This window comes from Triticum aestivum, chromosome 6D (assembly GCF_018294505.1).
Source record: "Triticum aestivum cultivar Chinese Spring chromosome 6D, IWGSC CS RefSeq v2.1, whole genome shotgun sequence".
Taxonomy (NCBI): Eukaryota; Viridiplantae; Streptophyta; class Magnoliopsida; order Poales; family Poaceae; genus Triticum; species Triticum aestivum.
Genome location: NC_057811.1, coordinates 370,843,706 through 370,862,072, shown reverse-complemented (window position 1 = coordinate 370,862,072; position 18,367 = coordinate 370,843,706). Strand labels below are relative to the sequence as shown.

Sequence of the window (18,367 nt, the reverse complement as noted above, 5' to 3'; positions counted from 1 at the left end):
TTTTATTTCACTGGGCCGACATCGGTGGAATAGGTCGGCCGACTGCAGCAGCAGCCGCTTGGGCCGGCTTTGGATGCGGAACATTTCATGGGCCGCAGCGTACGGTTAGTAGGCCCGTCTCTGCCACCAGATCAGCCTCGATAGTTCTAGAAGCCGACCACGGCCCGTAGGAAACGCGGTCGAACCCGGGCTACCCTTAACCACCAAGGCACTCCAAAAAAAAAAAAGGCACGGTCTCTCATCTCATAAATAGTTCGTCCGCAACTCTCCAATAGTGCAATCACAACTTCAGAAGAAGCAGATCCCCGTCGCTACAACCCTTCTCCCCCGATCCACTCGTCGTCGTTTCCCCGCGCCCGATTTCGCCGCACCGTCGTCGACAGCAGTCGTCGCCCCGCCAAGGTATTGGTTCCGCTTCCCGCGCCGTCCCCAGTACTGAGATTCGACTGAAAACTAGGTTCCGGTTCATAAGGTGGTTGCGATAGGGTCTGTATAGTCGAGGCATTTGTGATTTGATCGTGCACTCTGATGCGACTTCGAGGCCGTGGTTTAGGTCTAGTGACGTCGTTCTGATTTTATGGCAATGTTTGGTTCCTTGAGATTACAAAGTTATATTCAGTTTCCATTGTCGGTTCGCCGGTGAAAATAGAGTTTTGATCTGTATGTTTACGATTCTAGTGATCTAATTTATGCTTTGTGAATTATGAGTCAGATTAATTGTTGTTTGACGACTGTTCGCATTATTGTTTTTCTGAACTTGTAGTACGTTGCACCGTCAGGGGTTTGATTTATTTATTTTATAAACCGTGGAGTAGAGTTTCTTTTTGGATCATATATTGTGCGTTCGATGTGATTGGGATTTTGGAGTAGAACATTCGTTGATGCAAAACCTGTCCTGAAACTAATTTGGTCCCCAATAACCCATGAGATAGCATTCAGCGCTTGTCTTTTCTCAATCTAGCATTTATCATTGTGCAAACATGAAGTTTTTAGTTGAGGGATCGGAAGTCTGTTGATGTTGCAGTATTCTAATCTACTACAGGTGTTAATAAATCCAGCTTAAACAATCTTTTGGCTATAGATGCGTTATCTGTAGACATTCTTTACTACAACAAGAATGACCTTTGCTTCTTGATGTGGATATTGACCTCGTGAATTATGTTTGGTCTCGAAGATTTCCTAGTGTAGAAAGAAGTTGCTTTAGTATTTCTGGGCTGTATATACAACTTGCTATGCGGTACAATTGCATTGCATGTACACATGCTTTCCGTTTCATATGGATCTCTATGTTTTGCGCTGGTCTATCCAAATTCAAATGTAGTTCTGTTTGTTGACATAGTCATATTTTTTGTGAAAGAGACGCAGATCTTTGTCAAGACCCTCACAGGCAAGACTATCACTCTTGAGGTCGAGAGTTCAGATACCATTGACAATGTTAAAGCCAAGATTCAGGACAAGGAGGGCATTCCTCCGGACCAACAGAGGCTCATATTTGCTGGCAAGCAGCTAGAGGATGGCCGGACATTGGCCGATTACAACATCCAAAAGGAGTCTACCCTCTACCTTGTTCTCCGCCTGAGAGGTGGGATGCAGATCTTTGTGAAAACTCTTACCGGGAAGACCATAACTCTAGAGGTTGAGAGTTCGGACACCATTGACAATGTCAAGGCAAAGATCCAGGACAAGGAGGGCATCCCACCAGACCAACAGAGGCTCATCTTTGCTGGCAAGCAGCTTGAGGATGGGCGCACATTGGCTGATTACAACATTCAGAAGGAGTCTACCCTTCACCTAGTCCTCCGCCTCCGTGGTGGCATGCAGATATTTGTCAAGACGCTAACTGGAAAGACCATCACTCTTGAAGTGGAGAGCTCCGACACCATTGATAATGTGAAGGCCAAGATCCAGGATAAGGTAGGTATCCCGCCTGACCAGCAGAGGCTCATCTTTGCCGGAAAGCAGCTCGAGGATGGGCGCACTTTGGCTGATTACAATATTCAGAAGGAGTCTACCCTTCACCTGGTCCTACGCCTCCGAGGTGGGGTGCAGATCTTTGTCAAGACGCTAACCGGGAAGACCATTACACTTGAGAGGTTGAGAGCTCTGGCACCATTGATAATGTGAAGGCCAAGATCCAGGATAAGGAGGGTATCCCGCCTGACCAGCAGAGGCTCATCTTTGCTGGAAAGCAGCTCGAGGATGGGCGTACACTGGCTGATTACAATATCCAGAAAGAGTCTACTCTTCACTTGGTCCTCCGCCTACGTGGTGGCATGCAGATTTTTGTAAGACATTAACTTGAAAGACCATCGCTCTTGAGGTGGAGAGCTCCGACACCATCGATAATGTGAAGGCCAAGATGCAGGACAAGGAGGGAATTCCTCCAGATCAGCAGAGGCTTATCTTTGCAGGGAAGCAGCTGGAGGATGGGCGTACCTTGGCAGATTATAACATCCAAAAAGAATCCACTCTTCATCTTGTCCTGCACCTCCGTGGTGGCCTTTTAACTAAAGCAGTTTGATGTCTGCTCCTTTTACCCCTAGTACTGTTTGATGTTCCATTTTGAACTTATTAGCAATGCGTTCCTGTACTGTTTTGATGCACCGTTCTATGTATGTGACACGTTTCTACAATAATTCAGAGTATTCCTGTTATTTGATAGTACACCATTCCATTTCTGCGACATGTTCCTGTTATTTGGAATTGTGTTTCTTTTCTATCTATTGATTGTTGGGGCAGTGCAGTACTTCTGAGGTTTAGGCAATATGGCTGCTTCTCTGATCAGTTCTTCTACTTGTAGTTTACGATAGTCTTGGCGGAGCATTCTTATCGCTGGAAAGCTGCCATTTTATGTTGATCTCGTTATGTTTGATCGTAGTTCTTCTAGTTTATGATAGCCTATTGGTGGAGCATTCTTATCGTTGGACAGCAGCCGTTTTATGTTGACCTCGTTACGGTTGATGTGCATTTCATTTTTCTCATTGGCTCAATTTTAGATTTCAACGAAGTTTGACCTGCTGCCTGCGCCTGCTGATTTTAGTCCCTTCTGCGTGGCTTTTGATTATTTTGCATAGGTTGTAGTATTAGACTGCTCACAGTGGGGAGTAACATAGAGTAGTAACATAGAGTAGTAACTTGCCGATGTTACTAGTCTATGTTATTACCTCCGTAGTGGGTAGTAACATATGAGTGATATCATGAAAGAGTTCATTTATTAGGTTATAGACTCATTATGTCTTGAAATGTGTGATGTTACAGTAACTAGCTAAGTTATCACAAATCCCTCTCTCCTCATTAATTAGCTGCCACATAAGCAATCTTATATTGAAATGTGTGATGTTACTAGTCAAGTTACTCCCACTGTGACTAGTCTTAGTTAGTGTCGAAGATTTGGACTGAGAATTAATGGTCTGGTAATTTCCGAGTAAAATCGCAGAGTAACAGAATCTTGGTAATTGGTAGTATCGTAAGGAGCAGGAAGGAACTCGGGATTCCCTTCAGAATTTGTGCCGCTCGTGCGAACAAAACTGAAAAGTGCTTAGACTTGGTCAAAAACGTTGACGTCGAGCCCTATACACAATATGACATCGAACCCACCGAAGAATCAACTTGGAGTGAGCAAGGGGTTAAACTAGCATAGTTTACAGCTAGAGTAGGGCAGGCCACATGGTTGTACGCATCGATGCAGCGTGCAGCTCCAGCCGAGGCACAATGCACAACTCTAGTGAGAGATCGCTCGCCGTCACTCTTGTACTGTCTCTGTTTTGCCTTTTTTTAGCTTTATTGGCCCTGTTTTATCGTTGATGTCGGTTCTTTGGATCCTTGAATATTAGTGGGTTTTTTTTTTTGAAAATTTGAGACTTCAAACCGTGGTTTCTCTTAGAATGAAGGCGCGCCCCGCTTTAAATTAATAACGGAGAGACAGGGATGCGATTCAAAATAAAACGGAGTTCTAACATACAGAGTCAAGGCTCGCAACAGAATACATGGACTCGGCAAAAGGCACCTATCCCTGGGTGCCAACGGGAGGGGCCTGCGCTATGGTGTTGATCTGTCTTAACCTTGAGGATCGCCACCTTCATCTCGTCCCTCTCCTGCTTCTCTACCGGTGTCCATTCTGGTAGAAAAATGACACATTTAAAGATGCAACCAGTAGGATGAGAAGGGAACACTTTTTCTATAGCAAGCTTGTTATAAACATCCCAAAAAGCCCCCAAAAAAGCCGCAATACAATGCCAAGCAACAGGCTTGTAAGAACCCCAAAGGCGGGAAACAAGGGAAATAAGTTCAAGCTCGAAAATGCCTCCCGGACACAGCTCCAAGCGAACTTGGTCATCACGCAATGGAAAAGTGTGGTTAGTGTCTCCAGGCGTCCCACAAAGCGCATACGAACTTTCAAAGGGCCATTACGACCACTATTAAGAAAAGAAGGCAAGCAGTTGCACATCATTTGCCATAAGAAAATCATGATTTTGAGAGACATAACCGCTTGCCAAAGGAGCAAAGAGTGACCTAAAGGCATGCTGTCTGAAAGTTTTTTGTATAGAGAGTTAACCGAAAAGCGACCTGGCAAGGCTTAACACCACAAGAATCTTGATCTCTAGCCTTCCCCAAGTTGCTTTCCACTCAAATCATCTTTCCACCATATCCAAATCTGTGAGAGAGAGTTGAGTGTTGGGGAGACTACCATTTGAAGCACAAGAGCAAGGAGTTCATCATCAACACACCATCTATTACCTTTTGGAGAGTGGTGTCTCCTAGATTGTTTAGGTGTCACTTGGGAGCCTCCATCAAGATTGTGGAGTTGAACCAAGGAGTTTGTAAGGGCCAGGAGATCGCCTACTTCGTGAAGATCTACCCAAGTGAGGCAAGTCCTTCGCGGGCGATGGCCATGGTGGGATAGACAAGGTTGCTTCTTCGTGGACCCTTCGTGGGTGGAGCCCTCCGTGGACTCGCGCAACCGTTACCCTTTGTGGGTTGAAGTCTCCACCAACGTGGATGTATGATAGCACCACCTATCAGAACCACGCCAAAAATCTCCGTGTCTCCAGTTGCGTTTGCATACTCCAATCCCATCCCTTTACTTTCTTGCAACTTGCATGTTTTACTTTCCGTTGCTCATATACTCTTGCCATGCTTGCTTGAAATGTATTGTGAATGTTTAAACTTGTGCTAAAACTCCACCTTAACTTGAAGAAATTAAAAACTGCTAATTTTCTTTGTTGAGGGTCTAATCACCCCCCTCTAGACACCTCTTCTCGATCCTTTCAATTGGTATCAGAGCATTGATCTCCATTGCTTTGGTTTAATCACCATTGGAGGAAGATGGATGAGTCTACGTTGGGGAGTTTTAGACATAGAGTGCCTATACTTCATGGAGAGTTCTTTCATGCTTGGAAAAATGAGATGCTTGAGATTTTCAATGAATATCACTTGAACAAGTACATTACTAGCCTTTGTGCACCCCTTGTTGATCCTTTGCATCCTACTCCCGATGAGTCTTTTGGCATGATCCGCAACCTTAGAACTGTCAATCTTATTACTAGAGGTTTGCCTAGAAATTTGCTTGTTTTCTTGCCTACTCTTGATTGTGCTTACATCATATGGACATTTCTTGAGGAACGATTTCCAAACTATCCTTGCAAAATCTAGATGTGATTCTTCATAAGTCAACTGCGTTAAGTAAGATGAATTCCAATGATCCTAAGTTTGGTGATTGTCTATTTGAGCTTCGTGACCTTATGCGTGCCAAAGGAGATGTTGGAATCATTAGCAACATCATTTCCGAAGTCATTAGAATTCATAAAGATGAACATTTTCATGATCATATATCTAATGAATCACTCTCTCTAGGAAATGATCAATTGCAAGATGATGATAGTGACTTTGATCTCGATGAGTCGATGAGACACTTTGGTCTTATGGCTAATCGTCGCAGCTACATGGCTGGAGGAAAGGAATGGGTTCTTGATAGTGGATGTATAGATCACATGATCGGAGACAAGGATATGTTTCGTGAGCTTGCTGAAAACGACGACCCTCGAAAGTATGTCACTTTTGGTGATAACTCAAAGGGTAAAGTGGTTGGACTTGGTAAGGTGACCATCTCACATGACAGCTCCATCCAAAATGTTATGCTCGTTGAATCTTTTGGCTATAATTTACTTTCCGTATTTAGACTAGCAGACTTTGGATTCAATGTCCTATTTACTGAAGTAGATTGCCAAGTGTTTCAAAGAGATAATCATAATATGGTCTTTACCGGTATACGTAGAGGTGATCTATACATTGTTGATTTCACTAAAAAGGCTCAACCTAGAACTTGCTTAATTGCTAAATCTTCTAAAGGTTGGTTGTGGCATAGAAGGTTAGGTCATGTGGGCATGCGAAATCTTGATAAGGTTATTAAAGGTGATCATATCCTTGGAGTAAAGACGTTATATTTGACAAGGATAGATTGTGCAGTGCTTGTCAAGCAGGAAAACAGGTTGGAGGAAGCCACCCCGTGAAGAACATCATGAACACGAGAAGACCGCTCGAGCTACTTCATATGGATCTCTTTGGTCCAAACGCCTATAAAAATCTCGGTGGAAACTCATTTGGTTTAGTCATAGTCGATGATTTTTCAAGATTTACGTGGGTGTTCTTTCTTGATGATAAATCGCAGGTCCAAAAGATCTTCAAGAACTTCACTAGGAAGGCCCAAAATCAATTTGAAGTGAAGATCAAGAAGGTTCGCTGCGACAACAGAACGGAGTTCAAGAATGCAAATGTGGACACCTTTCTTGATGAAGAAGGGATTTCACATGAGTTCTCGGCTACGTAAACGCCTCAAAAAAATGGAGTTGTTGAGAGGAAGAACCGGACTCTTATCGAGATGGCGAGAACGATGCTTGATGAGTACAAGACACCAAAACACTTTCGGGCAGAAGCGGTTGAGACAGCTTGTCATGCAACAAATCGTCTATGCCTTCACAAGCTACTCGGCAAGACGGCATACGAGCTTTTCACCGGTAACAAACCCCAAGTTGGATACTTTCGAGTATTCGGCTCAAAGTGTTATATTCTTGATAAGCATCATCGTTCTAAATTTGCTCCTAAATCTCATGAGGGTTTCCTACTCGGTTATGGCTCAAACTCTCACACTTACCGTGTCTACAACAATTTCACCCGAAAGGTTGAAGAGATGGTAGATGTGAAGTTTGATGAATCTAACGGCTCGCAAGTAGAGCAATTCGCAATTGATGTAGGAGATAAAGACCCTTCAGAAGCAACCCAAGACTTGTCTATAGGCAAGGTTCGTCCAACGGAGGTGAAGGAGAGTAACTCGTCCATCCAAGTGGAAGCTTCTACCTCACGACAAGGTGAACCAAGAGTTGACTCGGAGGCATCCACAAGTGGGACACGCCAAGATGAAGAAAACGAGGATGTACACCAAGATGAACCTCATCAACCTCCTTCTCCACCTCCACAAGAGAAGAACAACACCAACAACGAAGAAGGCCAAGAGGAAGAACAAAATGATGAAGAAGATGTTCCACCCTGACCGAAACAAAATCTCTCACGAGTTAAAGCAAGAGTCTCAAGAGATCATCCCGTCGAAAATCTTTGACGATATCCAAACCGGGAGAATTACTCGCTCTAAAACTCATTTGGCAAATTTTTGTGAACATTATTCATTCATCTCTAGCATTGAACCTATGAAGGTTGAAGAAGCATTGGAAGATCCGGATTGGATAAATGCCATGCACGAAGAGCTACACAACTTTGAGAGGAACCAAGTGTGGACATTGGTTGAGAAGCCCGACAACAACCACAATATCATTGGTACCAAATGGGTGTCTCGGAATAAGCAAGATGAAGATGGACAAGTTGTATGCAACAAGGTCCGTCTCATCGCTCAAGGCTACACTCAAGTCGAAGGTATGGACTATGGTGAGACATATGCCCCCGTTGCTAGACTTGAGTCCATACGCATCTTACTTGCTTATGCCAATCATCATGATATCACATTATACCAAATGGACATTAAAAGTGCTTTTCTAAATGGTGAAATTGAGGAGGAAGTTTATGTTAAACAACCTCCCGGCTTTGTTAATCCTAAGAAACCCGACCATGTTTACAAACTTCACAAAGCTCTTTATGGTCTTAAACAAGCTCCTAGAGCGTGGTATAAATGCTTGACCAAATCCCTTATTGAGAAAGGCTTTGAGATTGGAAAAATTGATTCTACTCTTTTTACTAAAAGGGTTAATGGTGAATTATTTGTGTGCCAAATTTATGTTGATGATATCATATTTGGTTCCACTAACCCTTTTAGTGAAAAGTTTGGAAAGCTAATGTCGAAGAAGTTTGAGATGCCTATGAAAGAAGTTTGAGATGCCTATGATGTGTGAACTCAAGTTCTTTCTTGGTTTGCAAATCAAGCAAACTAAGGAAGGTACCTTTGTCTCTCAAACAAAGTATACCAAGGACTTATTCAAGAAGTTCAACATGCAAGAAAGCAAAGGTATGAAAACTCCCATGCCTACTAGTGGACGTCTTGACTTGACTAAGGATGGCAAATGAGTTGATCAAAAGGTTTACCGCTCTATGATTGGTTCATTGTTATATCTATGTGCCTCCCGTCCCGACATTATGCTAAGTGTGTGCATGTGTGCATGATATCAAGCGGCCCCCAAAGAATGTCATCTTAAGGTTGTGAAAAGGACAGTGAGATATTTAATTCATACACCAAATTTTGGCATTTGGTATCCTAAGAGGTCTTGTTTTGATCTTGTTCGCTACTCCTGTTAGGGAACACAGTAATTTCAAAAATTTACTAAGATCACGCAAGATCTATCTAGGAGAAGCATAGCAACGAGCGGGGAGAGTGTGTCCACGTACCCTCGTAGACCGAAAGCGGAAGCGTTTATCAACGCGGTTGATGTAGTCGTACGTCTTCACGATCCGACCGATCCTAGCACTGAACGTAAGGCACCTCCGTGTTCAGCACACGTTCAGCTCGATGACGTCCCTCGTACTCTTGATCCAGTTGAGGCCGAGGGAGAGTTCCGTCAGCAGGACGGCGTGGCGACGGTGATGATGAAGTTACCGGCGCAGGGCTTCGCCTAAGCACTACGACGATATGACCGAGGTGTGTAACTGTGGAGGGGGGCACCGCACATGGCTAAGAGAAACTTTTGATGTGCTATTGGGGTGCCCCTGGCCACATATATAAAGGAGGGGAGGGAAGAGGTGGCCGACCCAAGGGGGCGCGCCAGGTGTGGGGAATCCTACTAGGACTCCCAGTCCAAGTAGGATTCCCCTCCTCTTTCCTATTCTAGTAGGAGAAGGAGGGAAGGAGGAAGAGGGGAGAAGGAAGGAGGGGGGCGCCGCCCCCTCCTAGAAAGGAGAGAAGGAACATGTATAAGTCATGAAGAAAGCAATAGCAACAAACTAAAAGATCATAGTGCTAAGCTAACGGATGGGTCTTGTCCATCACATCATTCTCTAATGATGTGATCCCGTTCATCAAATGACAACACATGTCCATGGCTAGGAAACTTAACCAACTTTTATTATCGAGCTAGTCAAGTAGAGGCATACTAGGGACACTCTGTTTGTCTATGTATTCACACATGTACTAAGTTTCCGGTTAATACAATTCTAGCATGAATAATAAACATTTATCATGATATAAGGAAATATAAATAACAACTTTATTATTTCCTCTAGGGCATATTTCCTTTAGTCTCCCACTTGCACTAGAGTCACTAATCTAGTTCACATCGCCATGTGATTCAACACCAATAGTTCACGTCACCATGTGATTAACACCCATAGTTCACATCGCCATGTGACCAACACTCAAAGGGTTTACTAGAGTCAATAATCTAGTTCACATCGCTATGTGATTAACATCCAAAGAGTACTAAGGTGTGATCATGTTTTGCTTGTGAGAGAAGTTTAGTCAACGGGTCTGCCACATTCAGAGCCGTAGGTATTTTGCAATTTTTCTATGTCTACAATACTCTGCATGGAGCTACTCTAGCTAATAACTCCCACTTTCAATATGTATCCAGATTAAGACTTAGAGTCATCTGGATTGATGTAAAAGCTTGCATCGATGTAACTCTTTACGACGAACTCTTTATCACCTCCATAACCGAGAAATATTTCCTTAGTCCTCTAAGGATAATTTTGACCAATGTCCAGTGATCTACTCCTAGATCACTACAGTACTTCCTTGCCAAACTCAGGGCAGGGTATACAATAGGTCTGGTACATAGCATGGCATACTTTATAGAACCTATGGCTGAGGCATAGGGAATGAATTTCATTCTCTCTCTATCTTCTTCCGTGGTCGGGCTTTGAGTCTTACTCAACTTCACACCTTGCAACACAAGCAAGAACTCCTTCTTTGACTTTTCCATTTTGAACTACAAAAACTTGCCAAGGTATGTACTCATTGAAAAAACTTATCAAGCGTCTTGATCTATCTCTATAGATCTTGATGCTCAATATGTAAGCAGCTTCAATGAGGTCTTTCTTTGAAAACTCCTTTCAAACACTCCTTTATGCTTTCCAGAAAATTCTACATCATTTCCGATTAACACTATGTCATTCACATATACTTATCAAAAAGGTTGTAGTGCTCCCACTCACTTTCTTGTAAATACAGCCTTCATCGCAAGTCTGTATAAAACTATGTGCTTTGATCAACTCATCAAAACGTATATTCCAACTCCGAGATGCTTGCACCAGTCCATAGATGGATCGCTGCAACTTTGCACACTTTGTTAGCACCTTTAGGATCGACAAAACCTTCTGGTTGCATCATATACAACTCTTCTTTAAGAAATCCATTAAGGAATGCAGGTTTGACATCCATTTGCCAAATTTCATAAAATGCGGCAATTGCTAACATGATTCGGACAGACTATTAAGCATCGATACAAGTGAGAAAATCTCATTGTAGCCAACACCTTGAACTTGTCGAAAACATTTTTTGCGACAATTCGAGCTTTGTAGATAGTAACACTACTATCAGCGTCTGTCTTCCTCTTGAAGATCCATTTTATTCTCAATGGCTTGCAAATCAACGGGCAAGTCAACCAAAGTCGACACTTTGTTCTCATACATGGATCCTATCTCAGATTTCATGGCCTCAAGCCATTTCGTGGAATCTGGGCTCATCATCGCTTCCTCATAGTTCGTAGGTTCGTCATGGTCAAGTAACATGACCTCCAGAATAGGATTACCATACCACTCTGTTGCGGAACGTACTCTGGTTGACCTACGAGGTTCGGTAGTAACTTGATCAGAAGTTTCATGATCATCATCATTAACTTCCTCACTAATTGGTGTAGGAATCACTGGAACTGATTTCTGTGATAAACTACTTTCCAATTCGGGAGCTGGTACAATTACCTCATCAAGTTCTACTTTCCTCCCACTCACTTCTTTCGAGAGAAACTCCTTCTCTAGAAAGGATCCATTCTTAGCAACGAGTGCCTTGCCTTCGGATCTGTGATAGAAGGTGTACCCAACATTTTCTTTTGGGTATCCTATGAAGACGCACTTCTCCAATTTGGTTCGAGCTTATCAGGTTGAAACTTTTGTTGGGGAACGTAGCAATAATTCAAAATTTTCCTACGTGTCACCAAGATCAATCTAGGAGATGCTAGCAACGAGAGAGAGGGAGTGCATCTTCATTCCCTTGAAGATCGCTAAGCGGAAGCGTTACAAGAACGCGGTTGATGGAGTCGTACTCACGGCGATTCAAATTGCGGAAGATCCGATCTAGCGCCGAACGGACGGCGCCTCCACGTTCAACACACGTACAGCCCGGGGACGTCTCCTCCTTATTGATCCAGCAAGGGGAGAGGAGAAGTTGAGGGAGAACTCCGACAGCACGACGGCGTGGTGGTGGTGGAGCTCGTGGTTCTCCAGCAGGGCTTCGCCAAGCACTACGGAGGAGGAGATGTATGAGGAGGGAGGGGCTTCGCCAAGCACTACGGAGGAGGAGGAGATGTATGAGGAGGGAGGGGCTGCGCCAAGGGAAGGGTGTGGCTGCCCTCCCACCCCCTCACTATATATAGGGGGAAGGGGAGAGGGGGCCGACCCCTCTAGATGGATCTAGAGGAGGGGCGGCGGCCAGGGGAAACCCTAGATGGGTTTGGGCGCCCCCACCCCCTAGGAAACTTGCCCCCCAAGCCGGGAGGGGCGGCTGCCCTAGGGGTGGCGCCCCCACCTCTCCACTTTACGTGAGAGGGGTTGGAAGGGGCGCACAGCCCCTTAGTGGGCTGGTTTGCCCCTTCCCCTTGGCCCATAAGGCCCCCCAACGCTTGCCGGGGCCTCCGAAACCCCTTTCGGACATGCTGGCCATAGCCTGGTACCCCCGGAACACTTTCGGACTCCAATACCCTTCGTCCAATATACCGATCTTCACCTCCGGACCATTCCGGAGCTCCTCGTCATGTCCGGGATCTCATCCGGGACTCCGAACAACCTTCGGTAACCACATACTATTCCCATTACAACTCTAGCGTCACCGAACCTTAAGTGTGTAGACCCTACGGGTTTGGGAACCATGCAGACATGACTGAGACGTTCTCCGGCCAATAACCAACAACGGGATCTGGATACCCATGTTGGCTCCCACATGTTCCACGATGATCTCATCGGATGAACCACGATGTCGGGGATTCAAATCAATCCCGTATACAATTCCCTTTGTCTATCGGTATGTTACTTGCCCGAGATTCGATCGTCGGTATCCCAATACCTCGTTCAATCTCGTTACCGGCAAGTCTCTTTACTCGTTCCGTAACGCATGATCCCGTGGCTAACTCATTAGTCACATTGAGCTCATTATGATGATGCATTACCGAGTGGGCCCAGAGATACCTCTCCGTCATACGGAGTGACAAATCCCAGTCTCGATTCGTGCCAACCCAACAGACACTTTCGGAGATACCTGTAGTGCACCTTTATAGCCACCCAGTTATGTTGTGACGTTTGGTACACCCAAAGCATTCCTACGGTATCCGGGAGTTGCACAATCTCATGGTCTAAGGAAATGATACTTGACATTAGAAAAGCTCTAGCAAACGAACTACACGATCTTGTGCTATGCTTAGGATTGGGTCTTGTCCATCACATTCTCCCAATGATGTGATCCCGTTATCAACGACATCCAATGTCCATGGCCAGGAAACCATGACCATCTATTGATCAACGAGCTAGTCAACTAGAGGCTTACTAGGGACATGTTGTGGTCTATGTATTCACACATGTATCACGGTTTCTGGTCAATACAATTATAGCATGAACAATAGACAATTATCATGAACAAGGAAATATAATAATAACCATTTTATTATTGCCTCTAGGGCATATTTCCAACAGTCTCCCACTTGCACTAGAGTCAATAATCTAGTTCACATCACTATGTGATTGTAATGAATCCAACACCCATTGGGTTTGATCATATCTTGCTTGTGAGAGAGGTTATTAGTCAACGGGTCTGAATCATTCAGATCCGTGTGTGCTTTACAAATCTCTATGTCATCTCCTAGATGCAGCTACCACACGCTATTTGGAACTATTCCAAATAACTGCTCTACTATACGAATCCGGTTTACTACTCAGAGTCATCCGGATTAGTGTCAAAGTTTGCATCGACGTAACCCTTTATGACGAACTCTTTTACCACCTCCATAATCGAGAAAAATTCCTTAGTCCACTAGTTACTAAGGATAACCTTGACCGCTGTCCTGTGATCCATTCCTGGATCACACTTGTACCCCTTGACTGACTCATGGCAAGGCACACTTCAAGTGCGGTACACAGCATAACATACTGTAGAGCCTACGTTTAAAGCATAGGGGACGACCTTCGTGCTTTCTCTCTCTTATGCCATGGTCAGGTCTTGAGTCTTACTCAATACTCACACCTTATAACACAGCCAAGAACTCCTTCTTTGCCGATCTATTTTGAACTCCTTCAAAATCTTGTCACGGTATGTATTCATTTGAAAGTACTATTACGCGCTTTGATCTATCCTTATAGATCTTGATGCTCAATGTTCAAGTAGCTTAATCCAGGTTTTCCATTGAAAACCACTTTTCAAACAACCCTATATGCTTTCCAGAAATTCTACATCATTTCTAATCAACAATATGTTAACAACATATACTCATCAAAAATTCTATAGTGCTCCCACTCACTTCTTTGGAAATACAAGTTTCTCATAAACTTTGTATAAACCCAAAATCTTTGATCATCTCATCAAAGCGTACATTCCAACTCCGAGATGCTTACTCCAATCCTTAGAAGGATTGCTGGAGCTTTGCATACTTGTTAGCATCTTTCAGGGTTGACAAAACCTTCTGGTTGTATCACATACAACCTTTCCTCAAGAAAATCGTCGAGGAAACAATGTTTTGACATCCTATCTGCAAGATTTCATAAATAATGCAGTAACTGCTAATATAATTCCAACAGACTCTTAGCATCGCTACGAGTGAGAAAGTCTCATCGCAGTCAACTCCTTGAACTTGCCGGAAAACATCTTAACGACAAGTCGAGCTTTCTTAATGGTGACACTTACCATCATTGTCCGTCTTCCTTTTAAAATCCATCTGCACCCAACAGCCTTACGACCATCAAGTAGTTCTTCCAAAGTCTACACTTTGTTTTTATACATGGATCTTCTCTCGGATTTTATGGCCCCAAGCCATTCGTCGGAATCCGGGCCCACCATTGTTTCTCCATAGCTCGTAGGTTCATTGTTGTCTAGCAACATGACTTCCAATACAGGATTACGTACCACTCTGAAGTAGCATGCATCCTTGTCGTCCTACGAGGTTTGGTAGTGACTTGATCCGAAGTTTCATGATCACTATCATAAGCTTCCACTTCAATTGGTGTAGGTGCCACAGGAACAACTTCTTGTGCCCTGCTACACACTAGTTGAAGTGACGGTTCAATAACCTCATCAAGTCTCCACCATCCTCCCACTCAATTCTTTTGAGAGAAACTTTTCCTCGAGAAAGGACCCGTTTCTAGAAACAATCACTTTTGCTTCCGGATCCAAAATAGGAGGTATACCCAACTGTTTTGGGTGTCCTATGAAGATGCATTTATCCGCTTTGGGTTCGAGCTTATCAGGCTAAACCCTTTTCACATAAGCGTCGCAGCCCCAAACTTTTAAGAAATGACAGCTTAGGTTTCTCTAAACCATAGTTCATACGGTGTCATCTCAACGGAATTACGTGGTGCCCTATTTAAAGTGAATGCGGTTGTCTCTAATGCCTAACCCATAAACAATAGTGGTAATTCGATAAGAGACATCATGGTATGCACCATATCCAATAGGGTGCAGTTATGATGTTCGGACACACCATCACACTATGGTGTTCCAGGCGGTATTAGTTGTGAAACAATTTCCACAATGTCTTAATTGTGTGCCAAACTCGTAACTCAGATATTCATCTCTATGATCATATCATAGACATTTTATCCTCTTGTCACGACGATCTTCAACTTCACTCTGAAATTACTTGAACCTTTCAATAATTCAGACTTGTGTTTCATCAAGTAAATATACTCAATATCTACTCAAATCATCTGTGAAGTAAGAACATAACGATATCCACTACGTGCCTCAGCACTCATTGGAGTGCACACATCAAATGTATTACTTCCAACAAGTTGCTCTCTTGTTTCATCTCACTGAAAACGAGGCCTTTCAGTCATCTTGCCCATGTGGTATGATTTGCATGTCTCAAGTGATTCAAAATCAAGTGAGTCCAAACGATCCATCTGTATGGAGTTTCTTCATGCATATATACCAATAGACATGGTTCGCATGTCTCAATATTTTCAAAAACGAGTGAGTCCAAAGATCCATCAACATGGAGCTTCTTCATGCATTTTATACCAATATGACTCAAGTGGCAGTGCCACAAGTATGTGGTACTATCATTACTATTTTATATCTTTTGGCATGAACATGTGTATCACTACGATCGAGATTCAATAAACCATTCATTTTAGGTGCAAGACCATTGAAGGTATTATTCAAATAAACAGAGTAACCATTATTCTCCTTAAATGAATAACCGTATTGCGATAAACATAATCCAATCATGTCTATGCTCAACGCGAACACCAAATAACAATTATTTAGGTTTAATACCAATCCCGATGGTAGAGGGAGCATGCGATGCTTGATCACATCAACCTTGGAAACACTTCCAACACATATCGTCATCTCACCTTTAGCTAGTCTTCGTTTATTCCGCAACTTTTATTTCGAGTTACTAACACTTAGCAACCGAACCGGTATCTAATACCTTGGTGCTACTAGGAGTACTAGTAAAGTACACATTAATATAGTGTATATCCAATATACTTCTGTCGACCTTACCAGCCTTCTCATCTACGAAGTATCTAGGGTAGTTCTGCTTCAGTGACCGTTCCCCTCATCTCAGAAGCACTTAGTCTCGGGTTTGGGTTCAACCTTGGCTTTCTTCACTAGAGCTGCAACTGATTTGCCGTTTCATGAAGTATCCCTTGTTGCCCGTGCCCTTCTTGAAACTAGTGGTTTTACTAACCATCAACAATTGATGCTCCTACTTGATTTCTACTTTCGCGGTGTCAAACATCGCGAGTTGCTCAAGGATCATCATGTCTATCCCTGATATGTTATAGTTCATCACAAAGCTCTAATAGCTTGGTGGCAGTGGCTATGGAGAACCATCACTATCTCATCTGGAAGATTAACTCCCACTCGATTCAAGCGATTGTAGTACTTAGACAATCTGAGCACATGCTCAACGATTGAGCTTTTCTCCCTTAGTTTGCAGGCTTAAGAAACTTGTCAGAGGTCTCATACCTCTTGACATGGGCACTAGTCTGAAATCCCAATTTCAGTCTTTGGAACATCTCATATGTTCTGCGACGTTTCAAAAACGTCTTCGGTGCCTCAATTCTATACCGTTTTAACATTACGCACTGAACTATCACGTAGTCATCAAAACGTGTATGTCAGATGTTCGCAACATCCACAAACGACGCTCGAGGTTCAGCACACCGAGCGGTGCATTAAAGACATAAGCCTTCTATGCAGCAATGAGGACAATCCTCAGTTTATGGACCACTCCGCATAATTGCTACTATCAACTTTCAACTAAATTTTCTCTAGGAACATATCTTAGTAGAACTAAAGCGTAAGCTACGACATAATTTGCAAAGACCTTTTGACTATGTTCATGATAATGAAGTTCATCTAATCAATTTTTTTAATGAACTCCCACTCAGATAGACATCCCTCTAGTCATCTAAGTGATACATGATCCGAGTCAACTAGGCCGTGTCCGATCATCACGTGAGACGGACTAGTCATCATCGGTGAACATCTTCATGTTGATCGTATCTGCTATACGACTCATGTTCGACCTTTCGGTCTTCCGTGTTCCGAGGCCATGTCCGTACATGCTAGGCTCGTCAAGTCAACCTAAGTGTTTCGCATGTGTAAATCTGGCTTACACCCGTTGTATGCGAACGTTAGAATCTATCACACCCGATCATCACGTGGTGCTTCAAAACAACGAACCTTCGCAACGGTGCACAGTTAGGGGGAACACATCTCTTGAAATTTTAGTGAGGGATCATCTTATTTATGCTACCGTCGTTCTAAGCAAATAAGATGTAAACATGACAAACATCACATGCAAATCATAAAGTGACATGATATGGCCAATATCATCTTGCGCCTTTGATCTCCATCTTCGAGGCGCGGCATGATCACCTTCGTCACCGGCATGACACCATGATCTCCATCATCGTGTCTTCATGAAGTTGTCTCGCCAACTATTACTTCTACTACTATGGCTAATGGTTAGCAATAAAGTAAAGTAATTACATGGCGTTTTCATTGACACGCAGGTCATACAATAAATTAAGACAACTCCTATGGCTCCTGCTGGTTGTCATACTCATCGACATGCAAGTCGTGATTCCTATTACAAGAACATGATCAATTTCATACATCACATATATCATTCATCATATCCTTTTGGCCATATCACATCACATAGCATACCCTGCAAAAACAAGTTAGACGTCCTCTAATTGTTGTTGCATGTTTTACGTGGCTGCTATGGGTTTCTGGCAAGAACATTTCTTACCTACGTAAAAGCCACAAGGGTGATATGCCAATTTCTATTTACCCTTCATAAGGACCCTCTTCATCGAATCCGATCCGACTAAAGTGGGAGAGACAGACACCCGCTAGCCACCTTATGCATCAAGTGCATGTCAGTCGGTGGAACCCGTCTCACGTAAGTGTACGTGTAAGGTCGGTCCGGGCCGCTTC

At 43.5% G+C, this 18,367-nt stretch overlaps 1 protein-coding gene across 1 annotated transcript; it reads left to right on the top strand.

Annotated features, from left to right (window-relative positions):
- Positions 1-408: 408 nt before the first annotated feature.
- On the top strand, positions 409-2,654 carry LOC123145160 (polyubiquitin 11). Its single transcript, XM_044564493.1, has one exon. It carries the CDS (start codon positions 1,261-1,263, stop codon positions 2,122-2,124), a length of 864 nt encoding a protein of 287 aa, XP_044420428.1. The 5' UTR covers positions 409-1,260; the 3' UTR covers positions 2,125-2,654.
- The last annotated feature ends 15,713 nt before the right edge of the window (positions 2,655-18,367 follow it).

Excerpts from the sequence above, each read along its gene's own strand:
- LOC123145160 (XM_044564493.1), top strand. The coding sequence starts at position 1,261 with ATGCTTTCCGTTTCATATGGATCTCTATGTTTTGCGCTGGTCTATCCA.